Source organism: Pinus tabuliformis, chromosome 6 (assembly GCF_031772625.1).
Source record: "Pinus tabuliformis cultivar Carrire ecotype Pingquan chromosome 6, CPIR1, whole genome shotgun sequence".
NCBI lineage: Eukaryota > Viridiplantae > Streptophyta > Pinopsida > Pinales > Pinaceae > Pinus > Pinus tabuliformis.
In genome coordinates this window covers 474,174,988-474,201,274 of record NC_142292.1, presented here as the reverse complement: position 1 = coordinate 474,201,274, position 26,287 = coordinate 474,174,988, and the positions used below count along the sequence as shown (strand labels likewise).

At 37.1% G+C, this 26,287-nt stretch overlaps 1 protein-coding gene across 1 annotated transcript in view; it reads left to right on the top strand.

The window, feature by feature from the left end:
* The first annotated feature begins 728 nt into the window (after nucleotides 1–728).
* The window catches only part of LOC149259363 (30-kDa cleavage and polyadenylation specificity factor 30-like), a 45,140-nt gene continuing 19,581 nt past the window's right edge, over nucleotides 729–26,287 (top strand). Inside the window, exons 1-4 of the mRNA XM_089453970.1 lie at nucleotides 729–907; nucleotides 1,155–1,352; nucleotides 1,484–1,646; nucleotides 1,736–1,849. Of these exons, the coding sequence (XP_089310096.1) occupies nucleotides 729–907; nucleotides 1,155–1,352; nucleotides 1,484–1,646; nucleotides 1,736–1,849 (654 nt within the window). The remainder of the gene's footprint in view (nucleotides 908–1,154; nucleotides 1,353–1,483; nucleotides 1,647–1,735; nucleotides 1,850–26,287) is intronic.

Sequence of the window (26,287 nt, the reverse complement as noted above, 5' to 3'; positions counted from 1 at the left end):
TAACTGTGCACAATCCCAATCCCTCCAATAAATATCATGAGTGAAACGGTGACCTATGAGGTGACCCTCCAATAAATATCCAGCGTGAAACCATGAACTATAAAGTGAGATGAATTAATGGTCCGTATGCAAAACCTGTAAGGCACCGTACTTTTCTGCAAGGTGAATAATTTTTGAAGCCGTTGCAATTTCGCCGCCATTTATTCCGGAAACCATTTTTCTTTACACTAAATTGATTGTCGGAGTATTTGATTAGTAATTTTGCATCCTTGAATTTTGTTGGGGGCGCCAGAAATCTTTAAGCTATATATAACTCTAATTAAAATTTCCAAAACAAGGTTGTCAAATTTTATCTAAATCATGTTAAAATTTCCATTATTTTCCAACCAAAAAATTACCATCGTGATGGATGAAATAATGTGATCGTGGACAAGCGATGGACGATCAGCATTGAATGGTGCATGAGGGTTGCATATCTAGTTCCACGCTCACCCATCGTGGCCGCCAAAATTGAGCTCTCCATATAACAGTACATACTACAAATACCGATAGTGACATAATTTACCGCTGGACGGACACGGACGGTAACATAGTTAATAGTAGGAGATTGGTTTGTGAAATAAGCAGACTTGAGTTGTAGCGGGCAACAATAACAAGAACGCTGATAGGGAGGTTAAAACTTGACATAAGATTGGGTTGTAGCCGGCAACAATAAGAAGAAAGGTGATATGGAGCATGAGAGTTTGCGGGTAGCCACAGACTATTCTCACAAAAAAGCAGAAAACAATAAGCAGATGGTATGTGGGAAATGGTCCCAGAATTTGTGTAGTGATGACTCTAGAGACGAAGAGTGTTCCAATCACCAGCATTGCTTAGCAAGAGACGAAGTTGCCCAAGAGTGCTTCATGTAAGTAATATTTAAACAAGTTAAAACAAGTTAAACGAGTTATAATAGGTTTCTGCAAGACACGTTTCGCTTTATTTTGATTAGTTTGGGAATTCTAAATGAGGTTAATCTGTTCGTTGATTAGTTTGGGAATTCTAAATGAGGTTAATCTGTTCGTTGATTAGTTTGGGAATTCTAAATGAGGTTAATCTGTTCGTTGATTAGTTTGGGAATTCTAAATGAGGTTAATCTGTTCGTATAAATGCAGGTATAACTTTGGTTTCTGTCCCAATGGACCTAATTGTCGTTACAAGCATAACAAGCTTCCCGGTCCACCGCCTCCTGTGGAAGATGTTTTGGAGATCATTAAAACGCAGAAAGCATCCAATAATATTAAATCCAGATACGGCCAAACCAAGAGGATACCTAATTCCTTAAGTTGGAGCCTGCCACAAGGAACTTCAAGGTTTTCTACATTTGCATTTTCTAATTTACTGTGTAAATTTGTTTAGACCAAGTTGAACACTTATATGTGCACTTGTTACATGCCCATCTCTAATAATATAGATATTTATTTCTACCATTTTTTTGATGCAGGTATTTTGTTATGAAGAGCAACAATCTAGAAAATTTACAACTCTCGGTTGAACGAGGAATGTGGGCAACTCAGCCCAGAAATGAGAGTGTTCTCAATGAAGCTTTTCATCGATTTGATAACGTAATTCTGATATTCTCTGTGAACCAGGCCCATCATTTCCATGTAAGTATAACCTAGTCATGAGTGATATGGAGGCGGTTTAGAAACATCCCGAACACAGTTAACATTTCAATGCCCAAATTCGTTGGTAGGGATGTGCAACAATGGCGTCCAAAATAGGCGGCGTTGCTGGTCAGGCCACATGGAACGATGGACATGGTTATTTTATAAATTTCGGCAAAAACTTCTCCGTAACATGGCTAAAGGTGAGCAGTAGATTATTTATTCTATTACTACTTTTGGGATGTTCTGCCAGGATCACATTTTCACACATTTGGTCACTTTTCATATAATTTAACTAGCCAGTTTTTCTTATTTCGTGAAGGTGTTGTCTAACAGAGTCACAATTTCACTCCACGGTGAATTTTTGGCTGGAATTTTGTTAGATTTTCTTTAAGAAATTTTACTGTGGGGTTGTAGCGTTTAAATCCCTTGTTATAGCTTGAATTAGATTTGGCACCATTAAACACTTTAAATTACACAAAATACTAAAATTAACCATTATAACTTAAATTTTCAAAATTTTCTACTGAATTTTCCTCCCACTGAAAACGTTTTTCAAAAAACGTGTTTCTTTAAAACAGTTTTTCGCAAAACGTGTTTTACAAAGTTCTATTAAAAATTCTGATCCAAACCTCTCACCTGATTTAAGAGTCAAATACAAGTTCACCGACATTCAAGGCAGTTTCTTGCTCGATAGTTTTTTTTTTTGTTTCCATCCAGTGTTATGCGAGAAGTGTTCTGCGAGAAATGAGTTATAAGTTACGTAACGACCGCAGCTTGATATTTTAACCCCTGTTTGTATACATTTACCATCTAATATAATTTTTTCACATGCAACATGATCACATTTAGTAGAGTGTTACATGTGGCTCATACACGACTAGTTTGATTTTAGGTTGTTTTGTAAAACCGGAAACATAATAAATTATTGCCACTCTGAAATTAAGTGCATTCCAGAATTAGGGAAAAATATATATATATATTTAAATTTTATTTTGTGTATATATATAATTTTTCTGTTAAAATTTATAATGTGTATATTAATTTCGTTTTTGCTTTTAAATTATATTTTTTAAATTTACTGAGAAGATATTGATAAATAAGATAGCAATACAAATTTAAATTTCTCAATAATATAAAATAGAATAATAAAATATATGTTAAAAATAATTTCAAAAATGCTTTTATTACTATGTGGCATAGTAAATATTTATAAGGGAATATCTTGATATTCTTTATGTTTTCTCATATATATATATAGGAAGACAAAGTAGTGAAGAAGAGAGATGAGAAAGTAGGCAAAAATTTAACATAACTTGCTTCATTCAACTAGAAAACATATACATTTATAAGACTACAAATGAGTCGTGGAGTTTGAACAACCTTCTCACAAATATGATTTAAAACCTATTTAAAACAGAGAATCTTAACGAGACATTTCTCCATTATATTCCATTATTCTAACTCCCCCCCTTAATGGAGAAGTGTGTTTTCTATCACACCTAACTTAACTCTAAATAATTCATACTTTGCGCGTGCAAGAGGCCATCATACCACGCTGTAACTCCTCAAAATAAATTCGTTCCTATTCATTCAGGTTGGTCTTTATTATATACATGAGGGAGACACTGTTCACTTCATCTCCTAGTGACTATTCATATTTCTTATTATTTATTTACATCAGTTACACTTATTCACCCAATCCTGATGATTAGGTGTCGACATTCCCCCCCTTAATATGAAGGGATGTTGGTGAGTCCAAACATCGTTCTGAATCATTCAAGCTTTTCTCTTCCAAACGCTTTGGTGAAGATGTCTGCAATTTGCTTATTACTGGAAAAATAGTGGAGATGGATTGTTTTGGCCTCAACATGATGTCGAATCAGATGATATTTAGTATTGATGTGCTTCGTTCGATCATGGAACTTTGGGTTCTTGGCCAGCTTTATTGTCGAGTTATTGTCAATCATGAGTGGAGTCAATTGTACTTGTTTTACCTGCAAATCTTCATGAATTTTTCTGAGCCACACAATTTCTTTTGTTGCCTCAGCTACTGCCACATATTCTGCTTCTGGTGTGGAATCTATTGGAACTGATTGTTTGCGTGATCTCTAGGAGACAACTCTTGATCCAAGATTCATAGCATAACTTGAAGTAGATACCTCAGTTTCTTTGTCTCCATCGAAGTCTGAATCAGAGTATCCAATCAAGCTGAAGTCGTCCACCTGTGTATACTTGATTCCAAAGTCTTGAGTTCCCTTCAAGTACCTTAGAACTCTTTTTGCAGCAGACCAATGTCCCTCACAAGGCTTTTGCATAAATCTAGAGAGGATTCCAATAGTAAACGAAATGTCGGGTCTGGTAGTAGTTAGGTAGTTGAGACTTCCTACAAACTGTCTATACTTTGTTACATCCTCAAATTTTTTTCCTTCAATGGATGTGAGCTTTAAGTTTTGTTCCATTGGAATAGTAAGAGGATTGCATTCTGTCATGCCAAACCTATTCAATGGATCTCCAATGTACTTCTTTTGAGAAAGAAATATGGACTTCGAATGTTGAGTTACTTCAATACCAAGATAGTAATGAACATAGCCTAAATCAGTGATTTCAAAACCTTTCCTTAATTCCTTCTTTATGGATGCAATGTAGCTTTCATTGTTCCCTGTCATCAAAAGATCATCTACATATACCACAAGATATACAACTGTTTTTCCAACTTTCTTGACAAATAAAGTTGCATCATCAAGATCATAATGTTTGAAATTGAGTTTCAGAAGATGCTCAGTTAGTTTTTCATATCAAGCTCGCGGTGCTTGTTGAAGGCCATACAAGGATTTCACAAGTTTGCATACTTTATGTTCATGTCCTTTCACAGCAAATCCTTCAGGCTGGGACATAAAAACATTCTGTTTTAGATCTCCATTCAAGAAAGCAGTTTTTACATCCATTTGATGGACTTTCCAACCGTTCTGAGTTGGTCGGCCAAAGAGTGTCCAGATGGTAGCCCATTTTGATGTGGGGGCAAAAGTCTCCTCATAATCGACCCCTTCCTTCTGTGCAAAACCTTTTTCCACAAGCCTAGCTTTGTGCTTGTCAAGTGAGCCATCTGCTTTATACTTGTTCTTGTAGACCCACTTGCAGCCAATTGGTTTGGTTCCTAATGGAGGATCAACCAGTTTCCAAGTGCCATTCTTTATCAAGGCATCATACTCCTTTTGCATTGCTTCTTTCCATTCATCATGAGAAGCAACTTCTTTGAAGGAAGTTGGTTCGAAATTTGTAGACAAATTCAATTCACAATCATAAGAAACATCCATATCAACAGGTGAATCAGAGTCATCGACATCACCTCCATTTTTCCGGTTTGAATTTCTAGTTCCTGTCTTTCCAACCTCATCAGGATGAACACTTTCAAGTGTCTTTGTTAGCCACTTTGGGGGACCTTTCTCAGATGGTCCAGGCTACTCTGTTGATTGAGTTGGGACTGAATCAAGATTGAGTTTCCCAGTTCTATCAATCACATCACTTAAAGTATCATCCGTTGTTGGAGTTTCATGCACGGGAGAGAGCTATTCAGAAGAAGATTCCACAGGTTGATCTAGTATAGGAATCCCCCCTTCAAGATGTGGAATCTGATTATCAAATTCTTGAAATGATTTTGCAGTTGTAAATCTATCCAAGTGATCAAGTTGTCGCTCAACAACATTGTCAGTTTTGGATGATTCAAGAAAGATTACATCTCTAGATACAACAAACTTTTTATTTACTTCATCATAGAGACGGTATGCTTTGGAGGTGTTTGAATACCCCAGGAAGATACACTTACGACTTCTTGCACCAAGTTTGTTTCTATGTACCTTTGGTACCAAGGCATAACAGGTGGAACCAAAGACCCTGAGATTCTTTACCAAAGGAGGGTGCCCATACCACATTTCATATGGAGTCTTGTTTCTAATAACATTAGATGGACATCTATTCTTTATATATACAGCACATAGAATTGCATCAGCCTAAAACATCAATTTTACATTTTTGAAAAACATCATGGAGCGCACCATATTTAAGATTGTCTTATTCATTCTTTCAGCTACACCGTTCTGTTGGGGATTATAAGGCACAGTTGTTTGATGTTTAATCCCATGTTGGCGAAGATAGTTTTCAAATTCATTTGAAGTATATTCTTTTCCATTATCAGTGCGAATAGAACCAATATGAGAGTGTGCATCATTTTCAATCCATGCATGAAAGTTCTTGAATGTTTGAAAAGCATTAGATTTGTTCTTCAATAAATAAACCCAACACATTTTGGTGTAGTCATCAATAAATGTCATCATATATTTATTTCCATCTGCAGAAGGAACAGGCTTTGGACCACATAAATCTGAATGAATGAGTTCAAGTTTTCTATGTGCTCTTGAATGTGAATCATGAAAAGACTGTTTTTTATGCTTTCCTAGAATACAAGCATCACATTGCTTAAGTTTCCTAGGAATTGTAGGCAAACCAGCAACACCATTTTTCTTCAACAAGCGAAGGTTGTCATAGTTCAAATGTCCAAATATAGCATGCCATAATAAACTTGATGGAAGTGTACCTTCTTCATAATGAGAATTGTATGAGAAATGTTGTGCACGAGCAGAGGTACCTTGCAGCTTGAGAAGCCTTTCTTCTTCTATCCCCCTCATGACAAGTGAGTGGTCAGATGCTTTTCTCACCTCAAGCTTGCCATCAAACATATGAATGGAGTGACCTTGTTGGCGGATGTGGACCAAGGACAACAAGTTTCTCTTCAGCTGTGGGAGATATAAAACATGATGCAAAAGAAAGTCTGGAAGACCAGGAAATTTGAGCCTGATTGTGCCAAGCCCTGATGGATTGAGTTTTGATTGGTCTGCAAAGTATACTGCTCCATCAACATTGTCAATAAATTCTTCAAAAAAATATTTTCTATCAGTCATGTGGCAAGTTGCTCCTGAATCAAGCAACCAATCATTTTTCCAAGAAGCAAGTGAAGCATTAAATAAATCTTCATTTACTCTGATATTACATTGTGCCATAACATAATGAGTGGATTCAAGTGCTTTACCTTTGTCCGTGTCATTAGTTTTACCTTTGGGTTGGTTTCTTTGCTGCTCAATTTTTTCCCAGGTAACCTGCATGTAGAGGCATCATGTGATCCATTTCTTTTGCAGCGTATGCAGTGCAAATCTCACTTTTCTCCTTGAAAGTATCTGCCCCCCCACCTTTGAAATATCTTCCTCTTCCTCAAGAAGAATCTTGTGCAAGATTCTTTTCTTTATGAACAAGGTACACAGCCTCTTCAGAATATTCAAGGGTTGTCTTCTTTCCAAAAGCTTTCTCTCTTTCAACAAATTTTTTCACAAGAGAGTCAAAGGTAATATCTTTAAGATTTCCATTTGCTTGCAATGACTCAAAATAATTGGAGTAAGTAGGATAAAATGCGTTGAGAAAAGCGATAAGAGGAATATCCAATTCAACCTTAGTGGTTTTGATATCATGCATTATAGATTTTACTTCGGATGAAAGAGCAAGAGGATCGTTATTTTGTAATTCAAAAGTGAAGAGTTTAATCATGAGTTGAACAACTTCAAGTGCAGAATGTGAGTCATAGAGTTCTTTCAGCTTTTGTAAGGCTTCGAAAGCAGTTGAAAATGGCGAAATATGGCGACTCACCTCTTCACTTACAGATGCTGCAATTAATGCATAGGCTTTGTTGTTCTTATTTCCCCAAATGGTGAACTCTTTGTCTGAGGTAAGTTGTTCTGACTCTTTGTCTCCGTCTCCAACACACACTCCTTTCCACAACTCATTGAAAATGAGGGTGTGTTTTATCATTCGGGACCACTCGGGATAGTTCTCCTTGCCAGTGAGAACTATTACCACAATAGATATGATTGAATGCATTGTAAGATCTCTATACTATGGGAAAAAAATCACTCTTCTACTAGTAAAACAATTTTCACTTGCTGTTTAAAAGAGAAAAAAAATGCACTGTAGTAAAATATAGTTTTGATGTATATATCAGAGGTATTGTGAAATCATATGGCGGAGTCTTCAAAACACTTTACTATCAGTGTGATACCAACTGGAAAAGAATCCGTCCCTTTGCATTCTCTCAATATAGTGCTTTGTACTATCTTTGTCTTTAATGCTAAAGATGAAGCCCAACAATAATAAATGAAAATTGATTATTATAAAACATTTCCCAAAGAAATATTCAGATCTGCTATGCGCTCTCAAAAAAAATTCAAATCTCTTCCTCATCAAATTTTTTTTTTGTAGGTTATAAAAGATAGTAATCAGCGCCAGAGTATGGAAAAAATTGCTTCATAATCTGCGAATTCGCTTTGTCTGCCTTTCACAGATGCCACACATAATCATTCCTTGAAACCTGAACCTTTGGGAGGCTCCAATGATGCCCAGCCACTCGGATATTATTACATTTTGTAGGTTGTACTGTGTGGATGGGGGAGATTGTATGGACCGAGCGTATGGAGTGTATGGAGCTTATGGAGCGTATGGTAACATATGGCATGGAGATTTTGGAGGTATGGCGCATGTTATTTCACCTTACTGGGAATTGAGAAGGATTCTCCAGTTGAAGAATAGGCATCACATGTATTAAAATGAACAGCATATGAATCAGCGGGGCAATTCATCATAAACTAAATAGACACTGAAAAATAAACTAGCAGTCATGGCCACAAAGTATATAGCTAAATAAAACTTAAAGACCAGCGAGGAGGGCGTAGAGACTTCCAAAGTGTGACTCAGAGCCACAATGGCACCACAACACCGATAACTAGGACCTATGCGGTATTACATGTTAATGAACAACCAGAGGCAACGTATTAACCACGCATATGGCAGCATTCAATGTTGCAGAGCCTCACAATATCCATTCCTTGCTGCTGCGTTGTTCCCTCAATGTAAAAATTGGAAGTGTCAGAGCCGCACAGGGTGAAAGGTGTGCGTTCATATCCCACAGCTGTCACTGCGATTCCAGCGATACCACTGAGCAGGCCGACTGTTTAGAGGGAATATAAAACACATATGACAATGGGTTCAGGCCTCAGGAGCATGGCAGAGGTGTGAGTTCTACAAAATAGGCAGGAAGCTAACACCAGGAGTTACACAAAAGCTAATTTTGGGAGTTGGCTCTGATACCATGTCAGACCAGGCAGTAACTCCTCAAAATCAATTCGTTCCTATTCATCCAGGTTGGTCTTTATTATATACATGAGGGAGAGACTGTTCACTTCATCTCCTAGTGACTATTCATATTTCTTATTATTTATTTACATCAATTACACTTATTCACCCAATCCTGATGATTAGGTGTCAATAGAGGCTTTGTAAATATGTCAACCACATTGATGAGTTTCCATATGTTTTGATCTTGCGTGGTACACGAGATGGTTTTCCAATTTGATGTAACTTTGATTATCACATTTGATAATCGTTGGAATCTTCTATACTTCTCCAACATCTTCAAGAATTCGCCACAAACAAACTGCTTCATGTGTAACACTACACAAAACTTTATATTTTTCTTTAGTTGAAGATAAAGAAATAATTAGTTGTTTTTTGCTACTCCATGCCACGACCCTAGATCCAAGACTAAATGCATAGCTTGAAGTTGATATTTTGTCATTCGGGTTCCTGACCCAATTTGAATAAAAATAACCTTACAACGTAACTTCAAAAGCATCAATATATTTAATGCCATAATCAACAGTCCCCTTAAGATACCTAAGGAACCTCTTTGCTACTTACCAATGGGTTTCAAGAGGCTTGGCCATGAGAAGACTCAAAATGTTGACTAAAGATGTAATGTCTAGCCTGGTTGTAGCAAGATAGTTCAAACTTCCCACTAATTGATGATATGATGTGCCATCCACCCCTCTTGTGCCATCATCATTGTATATTTCAACATTATTTTTTAAAGGTACTAGCATTGATTTAAATTGATCCATTTTGAACCTTTCGATTAGCTTTGTTTAACCAATGTTTGTTCAACTTCTATTTATATCTCAAGCTCTAAACAAAAATGCAATTCACCAAGGTATTTCATTTCAAACACATGTCACACATGCCCTTTAACTTCATTAATCAATTTATAAACATTTCCTGTTATTATAAAATCATCAACATATAGGGAAATCAAAATAACATGACTCTTCTAAGTTGTTTTGATATATAGATTAAGATCACTTTGACTTTTCATTAAACCTTTCTGAAGAAATAAATAATTCATCTTCTCATACCATGATCTTGGTAGTTTGTTACCCATATAAAACTTTCTTTAATTTACAAACAAGGTGTTCTTGACCCTTTTTAACAAAACCTTATGGATGAACAAGATATACTTTTTCTTTTAGTTCCTCATTTAAAAATGTAGACTTAACATCCATCTAATGAAGTTTCCATTTATTTTTTGTAGTTAAAGAAATCATCAATCTAATTGTATTTAACTTAGCTATAGCTGCAAATGTTTCATCATAATCAATTCCGTATTTTTGTGAACAATCTTTAGCAACCAATCTTGATTTACATTTATCCACACTTCCATCGAATTTAAATTTGGTTTTGAACAACCATTCACATTCTATGAGTACTATTTTTACGAAATTTTCTTAATTACCAAGTATCATTTCTCATTCTGGAATCACATTCTTCCTTCATTTCATTTCTCCATTCTACATGTTCATTAGCTTCTTCAAAGTTGTTGACACCTAATCTTTGGGATTAGGTAAACCCATCTAAATTTTCGAAATAACAAAATAAAGGGAATTGGAAGACAAAAAGACATTGCGATATGAATCCCAATAGTGATATAGATTAGATCATTATATCGCTTGACATCCATCTTGATGCATTTGGAGTGGAAAAGGTGGAGGAATCAGCTCACGAGACTATTTTTACCAACGGGACGTAGTTTAGTAAAACGAGGTCTGAAACCTTCAGAGAGTGTTCTGAGGCATCAAATGACGTTTTTGGGATACAAATTTTCCTATTTAAAGTGACATTATTTCATGTTATTCAACACATAGAGATATTTCCAATGACATAAGAAACACATCAATCAGAGTTTGTATGCAAAAGTAGTGCCACTCAGAAGTTGACCTTCCTGTTTTCACACTTATAGTTTGGGAGGATAACGCGTCAATCCTCATTATTCATGGAAAAGGAGCTATCCACGTGATTATGTTGTAAAAGTCTCTAGAAGAGTCTATATTTTAACTCTAGTTAAGAGTTGATGTAGCCAAAATTAACCTCTAGTAGGCTATCGGGCTGTGTTATAACCGAGCCACTAGGAGGAAGAAGCATTCCATTCTTTCGAGATAATTTTGTTTCATAGCTGAGCAAAGATAGCCTCGAGAGATAAGAGGTAGAGAAAATAGAGAGGATTCGTGTACTGTAGTAGCCCACGGACCATAGATATTACTTCTTTGTACTTGCAGTCATATTTCCAGACAGAGAAAGAGAGTGAAGTGACCTCACCTTCCAGCTAGGTTTTCTCCCGAAAGAGTTTCCCGGAGAGAATATCTTGTGCCTTATGTGTGTGTGAGCTTATTTTGTCGTTCTCTACTTTTCTGCATAATTTTCATTCGCATGCATGCACTAATTACAGTTAAATCTACAGATCTTAAAGTTTAATAAAATTGTAATACTGTAGAATCTCATATTTTTAATATAATATTATCAGATCAGTTGTGACGAACTATCCAGTGGAATATCCATGGCATTTTATGGATGATCTGGTATCAAAGAAGGTTTCTTTGGGTATTTTGTGGAGACTACAAGGATCTAGATCGGCATGGCCGAAAATCATAAAACGCTAATCATGGCTGCCGAATCTGTAAACGAACTTTGTGATCCTGCAGAGGTCGAGTTTATGTAGTGGGATCAACAAGTCATAGATATCAACTGGAATGTAAGCCTTCTCATGGAGGACTTCAATAACAAGTCCGGGATATTTGGAGAAGATGTGGGTTCAAATGTAGAGGACAAATCAGAACGGGGATCATAAGATTGGGGAGAAATGGAGAATCAGTCAAAGAAAGGACCTGCAAAAGATCAACCCAGTTCAAGTGCCATGAACTAATCACAGTCAATGGAGGAAAAATTCGATATAAAGTCATAACACAGTGAGATCGATGCTCTAAAGTTGAACCACTAGTTGTGGCAACTGGAAGTTTATTTCAATGTCCATCAGATCGAGGAAGGGAAAAAGATCTCATTCGTGCAACTAAAATTAGAGGGCCATGCACTGACTTGGTGGGAGAGCCACATGGAAACCATGAGGTTGGAGGGAGAACCTCCTGTTGATCAGGTAATCAATTTTAGGCTAAAAAATGAAAGTGAAAAGAACTTCTTGAAACCAGATCCAAATCGAAGAGATCGTCGATCTGAATCCAACGCAACTCATTACACTCAAATCTGACATCAGATGCTCTAGAATCATGTTCTGACCATTTTGGGAAATAACTAAAAATTTTGGAATTTGAGTTGCAGGGATGCCCATTCAAAAATCCATACTGCTCTCTAGACCATGACATGGTAGTGTGATTGGACCATCATCGGCCAATGGCTCGTTAACAAGTGGCAGAATCTTAGTGGTTCAAATTTGGTTGAATTTCATTGGTTGATGATTGTGTTGAGGTGGCCCAATAAGGGAGTGCCACGTGGGCCAACTAGTGGCTGCCACGTGGCATCCTCATTGCAGCCAAAATTTGTTTACAGGCTGAGAAGCACCCTTGGGGACTGAAACTGAGACCTCACGCCAAACAACCAAGGGCCAACACCATTGCCCCAACATGTTTCTTGTTTAAAGAATGTTGAATGGTCGTATTTAAGTTTGGTGAAATGCAAATTTGGGGATCAATCGGGCTAAGAACTAGCCCTAGCCACCGTTGTGCCATAGGACCATGGGTGGGGGGCTAAGGGCTAGGGCCTAGCCCAACCCTCACAGTTGTTAACATCGTCATATGGCCATATGTCATGACCAGGAGCACGACATGGTTTGGAGGGCTAGTCACAAGGGGCCAACCCCAAGTTGTATGACCCATTATGTTATCACCAGCACGTGAAAAAGGAGCCAACTGAAAGGTGTTTGCTAATGGGGGGCCAACCCCAGGGCATATGCGCCTAATGTGACCCAGTTCCGAAGGAAAAGGGGCCCAGTGGGAAGGGTGGGCGGTTAGCCCATTCCTTGGCCCTGTGGCCCATACTCCACAATTTTCGATCCTAAGGAGTTAGAGGGTGAATTAATGGCCCAAAAAATTGCACCTGCGGAGGGCGAAATGTCGCTTAGTTAGAAATTTTTGGGGCGGATTTGTAGGGAATTTAGCCAGAAAGTCGAAATTATGGGATGTTTAACAGTCAAGTTCATGGATGAGCTTGTAGCTCATAAATTTTTGAGTTTTTCACCAAATTGAGCTCAGAAAGAGGCTACCTGGAGGTTTTTGAATGCTATTAATCCATTTGTGACCTCATTTTTATGTTTTGAGCATATCTAGATGGCATTTTTGTAGGTTGGAGGATAAGAGGTGTATGGATCAAGCAGAGTTTGGTAGAGTTTATTGAAGTTATTGAGCATGAAGAAGACCTTGTAGGGTTTTTTCACCTTCAGAATTCATTTACAGTAGTTGATACTTGTAGGTTGACTTCTTGGACATTTTACTCTCTAAGTAAAGTTGAGGGAATCTTGGATTATGTCCTTTTTGTATGTATGCTCACTTTCAGATGAAGTCTAGGGTCTTTGTTGAAGACTCCTTATATTTTTGTAGTTTACATGGTGATTGGAGGTTATCATGTTGTTTTTATGTGATATTTCTCTACAGGAGAACATTTCATTGAAGGGGAAATACTCACATGGTCATCAACTTACTATATGTATTTCATTTTTACACTGAAATATGAGTGGTCTAGTCATGTTGATAGACTTGAAGATGTAGCCCAGGAGGGGTGAACTCTATTATCAAACCTTGTGTTTCTCTTCTCTATGCCTACATGAATTATGTGTTATGTTCATTATGATTAACTTGCACGTGGTAATTAATTCATGCTTGAAGGGACACTAAACAAATATGTTGCTTATGAAGACCCATTTTCGTGCTTGCAAAGTGTCAACACAGTCCTCTTTTTTGTTTCATTTGATTTTGGAAAGAGAGGCAAAGATCACTTATTCCACTTTCAGATTAGTTTGGTATCATAGCACAAGTTGACCAAGTTGCAAGATGGGAAGCAAAAAGAGTATTCAACAGCTTGAAGAGCGAAATATGTCTCTTCAGATGGAGAATATAGAGTTGAGAAGGATGTTGGAGATAACTAAAGAGGAGAAGAGGCACGTGCACTTTGTGTTGTAGCAAGTTGCAGAAAGTGCTCCTCCTGCACCAGAAAAATAGACCTCTAAGATGAAGCCAGTATGTGCTCATGGTTCAAATAGTGGTTTTGGACCATATGTAGAAGAAGATTCATGTGAGTTTTGCAAGCATATCCAAGAAGCACACCCTATGGCAGTGGACAAAAGTGGATGGTTAGATTCATCTACAAGTTAGTCACCATTGTCATCATCAAAAGAAGAAAGGATGCATGACAAGTTTAAAGAGGTAATCAGTAACCGCTTTGTGGCATTTGAGCAACATACCAAGGGTATGGGTATGAGGTTGCTCTCTAAGATGGGATATGAAGGTGGAGGTCTTGGAAAAACTGGTCAAGTCATTACCAATTCAATTATGGTTTAGGAAAGACCAAAGTAACAAGGATTGGGATATAGCCGAAGAGAGTTTGGAGAATGATCCAAAAGGATTGAATTACATCAAACATCTGATCATGATATGTCACCACTTTGTGACAACCGTCGAAGTTGCAACTCCAGAGACGGGTATAAAGTTCCAATGCATGGAAATTTTGAATACAATTGGAATCAATACCCTTGTACATTTTGTTATGCTTATGGCCATTGTGTATATGTGTGCGAGAAACACCTAGTAATGGTTAAAAGAATGAATGAAATTATAGGAATCAAACATAACGACTTTCTTTTGCAAGAAAAGAACCTAAAAGCTTAGGAGAGGCAAGATTTGGGTAGACTTGTTGTAAAAATGTTTTTTACGTTGTTTGTAAATACTTGTTGTCAGTACCTATTTAGGTACTTTTGTAAAGTGAACATCATTGTCACTATGTTCAAAAAGTAGGTGTTTTCATTGATGTACATATTGGCTTTTTATAAGTCCACATGTTCAAGGAATTTTTAGTGAATGTACCAAGTTTGTCGTGCTTTTATTGGGGCTTGATGGGCACCAATTGAAAATTTTGCAATTTGGATTGAGTTGTTCGGTATTTTTGATTTCTAGCCTCTTCATATGAAGTAGGGAAGTAAAAATTTTGGAGTCCAAACTTTCCTAGTGGGGAGGTGTGATCAGGTGATCAATTTTAGGCTTAAACATGAAAGTACCTATAACTTCTTAAAACCAGTGCCAAATCGAATAGCTCACTGATATGAATCCAATGCAACTCATTTCACTCAAATCTGACATCAGATGCTCCCAGAATCATGTTATGATCGTTTTGGGAAATAAGTAATTTTTTTTGGAATTTGAGTTGCAAGGATGCCCAGTCAGTAGTCCATACCGTTGACTCGACCATCATCGGCCAATGGATGGTTGACAAGTGGCAGAATCTTAGTGGTTTGAATTTGGTTGAATTTCATTGGTTGATGATTTTCTTGAGGTGGCCCAATGAGGGAGTGCCACGTGGCATCCTCATGGCGGCCAAAATTTGTTTGGAGGCCGAGAAGAACCCCTGTGGATCGAAACCGAGACCTCACACCAAACAACCAAGGGCCAACACCATTGCGCCAACATGTTTCTTTTTTAAAGAATGTTGAATGGTCATATTTAAGTTTGATGAAATGCAAATTTGGTGAGCAGTTGGGCTAAGCACTAGCACTGGCCACCCTTGCGCCACAAGATCGCGGATGGGGGGCATGGGGCTAGGGCTAGCCCAATGTTTGCGGCCATTAACATCGCCATATGCCCATACATCATGACTAGGAGCATGACATAGTTTGGAGGGCCAACCACAAGGGGCCATCCCCAGGTTGTATGACCCACTATGTGACCACCAGCGCGTGGAAAAGGAGCTAGCAGAAAGGTGCTTGCTGAGGGGGGGAAGCCCCAAGGAATATGCACCTAATGTGACCTAACGTCGAAGGAAAAGGGGCCTGACGGGAAGGGCACGTGGTTCCTTTACCCTTTGCCCCATACGTCCACAATTTTTGGCCCTAAGGAGTTAGAGGGCGAGTTAATGGTCCAACAAATTGCACCTACATAGGGTGAATTTGTCAATCAGTTAGCGGTTTTCGGGATAGATTTGTAGGGAAAGTAGCGAGAAAGTTGAAATTGTGGGATGCTTAACTATGAAATTCATGGATGAGCTTGTAGCTCATAAATTTTTGAGTTTTTCACCAAATTGAGCTCAAAAAGAGGCTACCTAGAGGTTTTTGGATGCTCTGAATCCATTGGTGACCTCGATTTTATGTTTTGAGCACATATAGATGGCCTATTTTCAAGTTGGAGTCTAAGAGGTGTATGGATCAAATAGAGTTTGGTAGGATTTCCTGGGGGTATTGAGCATGAAGAAGACCTTGTAGGGGTTTCTTCACCTTCATAATTCATTTGTAGTAGCTGATACTTGCAGGGTTCAGCTCTTGGAAATTTTTCTCTCTATTTCAAGTTGAGGGAAGCTTGGATTATGTCCTTCTTTTGGCATGTATTCTCATTTTCAGATGAAGCCTAGGGTCTTTGTTGAAGACTCCTTGCATTGTTGTAGTTTACATGCTGATTGCAGGTTATCATGTTATTTTTATGTGGATTTCGCTGCAGGAGAACATTTCCTTGAAGGGGCAATAACCACATTTCCATCAGCATACTTTATGCATTTCATTTTTACACTGAAATATGAGTGGTCTAGTCATGTTAACAAACCCGAAGATGTAGCCTAGGAGGGGTGAACTCCATCATCAAACCTAGTGTTTCTCTTCTCTATACCTACAAAAATTATATGTGTTATTTTCATTATGATTAACTTGCACACAAGAAATAATTCATGCTTGAAGGGACACTAAACAAATATGTTGCTTATGAAGAACCATTTTTCATGCTTGCAAAGCATCAACATGGTCCTAGTTTTTGTTTCATTTGATTTTGAAAAGAAAATAAGAAATCCCCTATTCCACTTTCAAACCACCAGTGAATGAGTCAAAGGATTTCAAAACCTCATTAAGTCACAGTTTTATCCCATTGACTATGTGGAGGACCAGTGGATCCAGTGGCATTACTTTAAGCAAAAGTTGGGCCAAACCATGCAGGAGTACACCACGGAATTTAGGAAGATGACTATAATGTAGGATATCTCTCCAAAAGACTCAAATGTACTCCTCAATTATTTGGGGGCTATGCACTTCCATCTGCGTGAGAAATTGATGTTGTTTAAGCCCAAATCGGTGGATGAGGCTTGCGTATAGGAATAGTACATGAAGAACATAGGTTTGAAGAGAGCACAATAAAGTGGATTGAAGCATAAGGAGCAACAAGAAGCTTCTAAGAAGGGAAAGAAGAAGAAAAAAGGGGGAAATATAAGAAGACGACAACCACAACACACCAAGTGCAAATGTCCTAGCAACCGCTACAACATCACTTGCAATACAAAGAAAAAATGATGGAATTTGCATCTAGAGCTAAACCTGAAGAACAATAAGAAAGATAATAAGAAGAAGAATATTGTGGCCATTGATTCGAGCAACCAAGTTGAAAGAAGCTTAGATGTGTATGAGAAGATCATTTGTACTTCATTACAGAAGGAGATGAGTTTGAGCAGCCTTCAGCAACAGGAAGAAATGACCAAACTCTTTCATATAAAGATATAGGTCAAGAAGAGAAAGATTGATGCTCTATTTAACTCGAGATCACAAGTGAATCTCATTGCAGAAAATTTGGTCAAGAAGTTGGGGCTAGAAGTTCATGATCATCCAAACCCATATCCATTGGCACAGGTAAATAAGGAAGTAAAGTTGAAGATAACAAAACAACATAAAATTAGATTTGTTAGAAGTGTTGATTTTATTGATGACGTAGACCTAGATGTGATTCCCCTTGATGTATGTGGAGTTGTGTTTAGGATTCCATACATGTACATGTGTGATGCAATATTCATGAGAAGAGCCAACTGGTATCGACCCGTCAAGGATGGAAAATCGTTCATCATCAACGCGCACAAAGACAAGTCGAAAGTCTCACTAGTAAGTGTCAATCAAGCCAATAAATTGATAAGTTACAACAAGAATTTTTATTGTTTTTAAGAGAAAGTCACTCTGAAAAGGAGTCAATAAAAGGCAAGGAAACCATGGTATATATATATATATATATATATGGGGAGTTGTTACAGAAATACAAGGATGTGTTCCGATAGCCTAAAGGGTTACCACCTAAGAGAGAAGTGGTGCATGAGATCCAATTATTGCTAGACTCCCCATTGCCAAATAATGGGTTGTACAGACAGTCTGTTATAGAAGAAAGTGAGGTAAATAAATAGTTTCATTAATTGCTAGAACAAGTTGTCATTCGACTAAGTACATCACCATCTGGGTCACCCATCATTATTTTGCCAAAGAAGGATGAGAATTGGTGGATGTGTATAGATTACAAGGAATTGAACAAAATCATGCTCAAGAACGCATACCCCCTACCTAGGATAGATGATCTGGTAGATTAGTTGTAGCAAACAAATTACTTCACCAAGAAGGAATTGAAGTTTGGATATCACCGGTTATATTCAAAGAAGAATATACATGGAAGACTGCCTTCAATACTTGACAAGGTTTGTATGAGTGGCTAGTTATGCCATTTGGCCTATGTAATGCATCAACTACATTTATGAGATTAATGAATGATGTATTGTGCCCTTTTATATATTCATTTCTTATTGTTTATTTGGAAACTAGTATATAGTGCTACCTGGGAGGAGGATATGTCACATTTGAGGCAGGTGCTGGAAACATTGAAGGAGCACCAACTGCTAGCAAACCTCAAGAGGTGCGAGTTTGCACAACAATCCTTGGTGTATCTAAGGTATGTGATCAGTGGAGGAGAGTTGAACATAAATCCTTCCAAGATGGAGGCCATCATGAAATGGTTGGTGCTTACTAATGTTTATGAGGCTAGCAGTTTCATTGGGGAAACAAAGTACCTAAAGAAGTTCATAGCCTCATTTTCAGCGGTAGTAGCACTGCTCCATGCCATAATAGCAAGTGGCAAGAGTTTTTAGCGGGGAAAAGGTTAGTAAATGGATTTCAAAGAGCTAAATAAGAAGATCAACCAAGCACCAGTTCTAGCATTACCAAACTTGCAACGACTCTTTGAAGTGGAGACAGATGTAAGTGGCTATTCTATGGGAGTTGTCTTGATGTAGGGAGGAAGACATGTATGCTACCATTCTAAGTATTTCATGGGGCAGTCGTTAACTACCCTATCTACGATATGGAGCTATATGCCATGGTGAAAGTTGTGAAGAGGTGGAAGCACTATCTGATGGGAAAGGAGACAATAATCCACATAGATCACCAGTTGTTACAATACTTGTAGGCCAATAGTAAGCTACAATAGACTAGTCATTACAAGTGGATGGGGTTTTTACAATAGTTTCATTTGGTGATCAAGTATAAAAAGGGAAGCACAAACAAGTTGGTCAAAATGCTTTCAAGGTCACCCGCATCAAAGATCACAGCTTTGGGGACTCTTATGCACATAGATCCATTCACCCAGGATGCATACAGAGAGGCATATTTAGAAGATGAGAAATTCAAGGAGGTGTATCAACAGTTGTAGCTTCAGAGTCATGCACGATGGAGATAGCACGATGGACTACCATCTCCTCGATTGGTTACTCTACATGTTGGATATGTTATGTGTTCCTAGAGGTGATCAATTGCAGTTGATAAGAGAGGCTCACACCTCTAAGGTTTCTCGATACTTGGATTTTATTGCTCTACTAACAACTCTACCATGTTTTTCAATGCACCAAACTTACTTGCTCCAAGGGGTCCTTCTCGAGTTTAACTTTGCAACCTTTGACATTAGGGATCCCTCTTTTGACTGGCCATAACTTTTAATCTAGGAGGCCATTTCTTATCTTCTATATACCACTAGAAATTTATTTCAGAGTGCTAACCATATAAGTGGGTCTAAAATGCATCTAAGATGATCTTTCATACAAGATATTGTTCCAAAGTCTCAACACCTTAAAATAATTAACTCCACCACTATTGTTCACCATTCTGCTTGTAAACATCTGAGCTTTGCAACACCTTAGCTATACATGTGTTGATCTTCCTTCTTCTTGTAGCCTTCTATACATTTTCCATGGCGGTAATTTTGATCTAAATACATCACCATTTACACCTCTTATCATCTTTGTTGCCTTTTCTATCAATGATTTTATTTTCCATAAATGACAACATCATCAATGCTTTTCCTTTTCCATCAATGACAACATATTTCCAACAATATCCTCCTCTGACATTGATGGAAACACTATGATCAAAGAATAAAACATCATAATGGAACAAGCAAATATAAGTGTACTCTTTGCCTTATCCTCCTTTGAATGTTGCTCCTTTGTGTACTATTTCTCTGATAAACTTATGCTAGTGTACTTCTCCTTTTTATTTATCACCAATACTTCTCACCATTTATTTATCACCAATAATTATCCCTCTTAGTCTAAAGTTATACTCCATATTTTGTTTGATTATAAACCTATCCCCCTTTGACATCAATGGAAATGATACCAACATTCCCCCCCAATGAACAACCTCCCTTTGTCTTTATGATGACGTGGACCTGTCAACCACTTCTTCTTATGTTGGAAACTCCAAGTATCTCTGATATGATCTAAGCAACTTTATTTTTATCTTGTGAAGAAGATTGAGTTGAGAGGAGAGGATTTCTTACTCCCAATCTCTGCCTCAAGTAGTCAAGAAAGATCTCTTGCTAAAGCAAAACATGCTTGTACAACTAAGCTATGAGGAAACTAACGCTTGATGGTTTAAGTCTCAGCTAGGCTTACATTCATAATAGTTCCTTCTCCTAGACATAGACACTTGACCTCTAGTAATAATAGATACCTATCCTCTGCATGATTAACACCATCAACTTGTCAATTGATTAATAACAAATTGCAACACTTAGAAGTTCTTATTTGATAAGCATAAATGGATTCTCACAAATGCATGCCTAGATCAATAGCTTGGCATAGATTCTTGGTTTAAAGACTTCTAATGGCAGTACACTCACAATATATATTTTAGTCAACATGAACAATAGTATAATTCAAATAAAGGAATATTTCATCAACACTTGGACGGAAAATCTCATATGGACAACATGAACACCACACTTGCACAAAAATTAATGACAATTAATACCAATAGATAGTACCTTTGATACCAAGTGCTAAATTTATGCCATTGATACCAATTGTTGAGCATTTGATAACTAAGTGTTCTCCACCTATGATCATGCTCTTTTCACCAATACGCATTCTCTCCAAAAAATTGATGTTTGATACCAATTCCTAATTGGAATAGTCTAAAAGAAATAGCAATCAAACCATATCTCTACAACTCAAAAATTGATCATTCAGGCAACATTAATATGCAAGAAACACCATTAGCCTCTTTATTCCATGCTTTTCCTTAAGTAACAAACATCTGATACCAAATATGGTACCAATTATTAATGGAATAAATTGATACTCGAATCTCAACTTGAGTATACTCCTCTTGTGGTTATGCTCCTTCATTGACATTAGGAATCTGTGATCATGCTTACACAAGATAGGGAATATTTAGGAGTAAACACATCCCTATTATGTCATCACCATCTATATATACTTATACTCTCAATATGATTTAACAACAACATTAAATAAATCACAAGAACACAATACTCAACAACACTAGTCTTCTTCAACAATTTTATAAAGTCAGGAAAAAAACAAAAATAACATACTTCCCTTAACCTTTAGATGCAATATTAGAGATTTTCCTTTATGCTCCTTTCATCTAACCTCTCTGGCTTCTCTTTAAGCCAACCTCTTCTTTTTAATGAAGAGTAACAAGGAAGTTACTCCCCCTGAGTATATTATCTCCCTTTTTATTCTAGACACGGGCATGTGGAGTTTGGTCAGCAACATGAGATGATTGCTTGCGATGGTATAGTCTTATTTCTTGACTTAGTGACTTCCTACCAAACCATTAATTATTCCTCTTGGTAGCACCAATTAAACCTAATCTGCAAATTACCTCTTACTCTTCTTTCTCATTGTATGTGTCTACCTTCTGCAATGAAGAACTAGCAAAGTTGTTGCTCCTTTTGTTTGATTGGAGTCTCTGTTTATTGCAAATTATATGGGAGACATCCGCCTCAAGAATTTATGGCTCTGTTCTACTAATATTCTATTAAACATCTTCAAATCCAAACAATAGTCTATGTTGCTTCCATACACCATTCATTTTGGCTCTCTTATGAGTGTTGAAACAACTCCTACACAATATTCTTTATTGGATTTCCACATGATTCTTTGCTATGTTTGACTTGTTCTGGAAAGCAGGTGAATCTTTCCAAGTTTTCATGCAACTACTTTGTTCCCATAATTATTACACCTGTAGCATTCAAGTTTATTCATGAAGGGGGAAAAAGTAATTATTCTTACCAAATCTTATGCTCATCCAATTTCTTAGGCTAGTACTCTCTCTCCTAGTGCTATTGGACCACTGATAATATTTCCTTTGAGGGGATAAGGATCTTTGTGCATGGTTGTTCGAATTTATCTGAGAAACTCATGGCCATTTTTGAAATAGATTGTACCACTTATGTTGCTACAACTTCTTTTTCCTCTCTGGGCAGTTAGAGGAAATGTACCTTATGTTACCACAACAGAAACATATGAGGAGTTGCATACCTTTGACTTGTTTCCTAGAAGTCCTTTTGTTTCCTTAGTGTTGTGTTGAATTCTTAGTGTTGTTAGATATTTCTTTAACAAATTTGGTAGCTCCTTTTAATGTTGTTGAATAGTCTCTGTCATCTTCCAATATTGTCTTGGCCTCATGAGGGTGGCAATTGATGGTTTGGATCTCTTCCAATGGATCAAAATTCTAAAACCTGGTCAATTGCTCCTTTAATTTTCTATTCTACACTTCCAACTCCATATTGATGGCTCTAAGATTCTTGATCTCCTTAAGGGCTAATATGAGCTTCCTTTCCAAATAGATATTTTCTTCAATATATTCCAATACAGTCTATTCACCACTAGTGTCTATTTCACTCACATTTTGTTCAAGAGTTTGTTACCTTGACTCTAGGGATTCTTCTCCTGGCACATGAGATGTTCTATCTTGTTCTCTTTTAGAGGTGCACCCATTTTCTACTTGAACAATGTTTAGATTTGCTATTGCTATTAAGGTAGTTCCTTCTTCATTACAACTAGATGAGCAACTCTCTATTTCACTAGTGCTTGAAATTGAACAACTTGAAGATAAATGGAAATTTTTTCTATAATAACAATAGAAAATCAACTTACTTGCAAATTGTATATCCTATAAAACATCTATGTGTTGATCAATAACTTGGCCTCTTGATATAAGATAATCATCCTTTGATTCATGGTCTTTAATACTCTTTGAATATTTTACTACTCCATCCTCCAAGGGAAGCCCCTTGACATCACATGCAACTTGTATGCCTATATCGTGGATGGAATGCAACTCATTCCATATCTCTTTGGCAGTATCACAATAGATTAATTTTTCAATATATGACATGGAAAACCCTCTCAAGATTTCTTCCTTAGATTGCGCATCAACATCACCATCTATTACTCCATTCTCTACAAATAACCATACATCCAAATCAATAAATTGCAAGTAGATTCTCATTCTTACCTTACAAGTTATATAATTTGACCCATTCAAAAATGGAACTCGATTTTAGGTAATCTAGTCCTACTTCTCCATGATCCTTGGTCTTCCTTATAGTTGATAAACTAGTCTTGAACCTAGTGGCTCTAATACCAATTGTTATAAAAAAAGGAAACTAGGACACTAGTAATAGTGGGTTGAATCAATAGTGTGACCAAATCATAAAACTCTTCACAAATTATACTTTTCAATTACTTTAGTAACCACTCTTTTAATTAACATCACAACTCAATCGTATAAAACATAACATCATTATCGCCATCAAGCATATGTGCAACATAACGACAAGAAATGAATCTTCCTTTTATTACTTTGGAAAATACAAGCTACAACTTGATTACATCAATTCTCTACAAGCCACTGCTTGTAGGTTTAGTAACTGCTACTGAAAATAACTTCTATCCCTCCTTGTTTATCTATCTTCACTGAAATGGATTTCTACCCCTTCTCATTTATTAGTTTTCACTGAAAGGGACTACTACCCCTACAAATTTATCAACAGTTTTTGAAAGAGAATATTTCCCACGCTTTTTTATCAAAAAAATTTGAAAGGGACTCTTTCCCCTACTTATTTACCAACCTCAGTTGAAAGGGACTCTTTCCCTTGGAATGAAAGCTACCACTTGTTGGCCCCATTGATCCATATTTCATACATCTTCGAATTAGAACCAATAGACCACTTCTATTTTCATAAACAAGTAAATTTGTCACCTCAATGTAGATTTTTACTGTAGATTCAACAACTTACGTGATATGCTAAAACACAAGATAATAACCTACTCTACTCTTTAGCGGAAACAAAAATTGATGGATGAAAACAATAAGCAAAAAAACAAGAATACCAATCGCACATAACACAATATTTCTCTAGGGAAAGAAATTTCTAAAAACCTTGACTATCTATACTGCATTAAATAGGAGATCTGAGAAGAAAATACAATGCTTTTTCAACCCGAACAATTCCTTCACCAGTACAATCTATCTCTCTGCCTCACAAATTAGCTGAAGCCAACACTTAGCCAATTCTGTTGCCTTCCAATTCCCTACTTCCTTACACAATTCCTGAGAGAATTAGCCTGTATTTAATAGGGATATCCACTCTCCATAACTGTGCAATCCATTCATAGGCCCTCAACTGATTTCATGCACCATTCGTACAACTTGGAAAATTATACAATTGATAGCACAATGTCCTTGAACTCTAATCTCAACTGGGTCTTCCTTTGAATTAACATGCATAAGTTATTTATGATTAAATATTCAGTTAATTGGTGTGGTTTTGAGGATGCACTGGTGTCCGACCTCACTACTAGACCTCCTACTAGTTCCACCAATAGTTAGAACTAGTTTAACTGACTATAACTTAGTTAGACTAAGTTATATAGTTACAACTCAAAATAACTAAACTTGGGCCCCTAAAATTTAGGGATCACTCTGCATGACTCTAGATAGACTTCAAACTCGAATTTCCTAAGTCAATTAAGTCAATTTAACTTAATTAACTATTACAATTTGCTATGAGAATAGAATTTTGATTTAATTCACAATTTAATTCAAGGACAAATTAAATTGGAATTTCTTGTTGCTATTTTTAACACCCTCTCTCAACAAGAACAAGATTGTCTGCTACCCTAATCTTGCCTATGTGAAACTCGAATTTTCATCTTGACAATGCCTTCGTCAAAAATATCTGCATTCTGCTCCTCTGTGGGAGTGTACTCCAACAACATAATTATCCTCTTAACATAATCTCGAAGATGATGATAAAAAATGTCAATATGCTTAGACCGATCATGAAAAAAATGATTCTCAAAGAGTTTGATACAACTCTGATTGTCAAAGTAAATCAAAGTTGGATCCATCTGCTGACCAAACAATCCAACAAGAATCTTCCTCGTCAAGATAGCCTCACAAGTTGCTTGATTAACATCCATGTACTTTGCTTCTGCTGAATTGAGTGCAACTGATCTCTGTTTCCTTTTGTAGGGATCAGTTTTTGACCCAATATTGAATATCCCACCTAATGTGCTCTTCTTGTCAGATGGACTCCCTGCCAAATCTGCATCGGTGAAGCCTTGAAGCTTCACTCCCTCTACATGTATGTACCATAAACCATACTGAGTAGTGCCTCAGAGGTATCTCAACACATGTTTGGTTTCCTTCCAATACAACTTGGTCAGCTTAACCATCGCTTGACTAAGTTGGTTTACTGCGTAACACATGTTCAGTCATGTGTTCATAAAATACATGAGTGAACACACAAGCTTCATGTAAATAGTAGACTCCACTACTTCACCAGAAGTAGAATCCTCCTCCCTCCAGTTACTTGCTATAGGAGTCTTCATGGGTTTACTTCTCTCCATGTGGAACCTTCTGAGTATCTCATTGGCATACTTTCCCTAAGAGACAAAAATTTCCTCATCACCTTGCCATACTTCCATGCCCAGAAAGTAGTGCATGAGCCCCAAGTCCTTCATTTTGAACTATCTTGCAAGATCCTCTTTTCAAGATTTGATCAACTTATCATCACTTGTAAAAATCAAATAATCGACATATAAAACAATAATCAACAATTTAC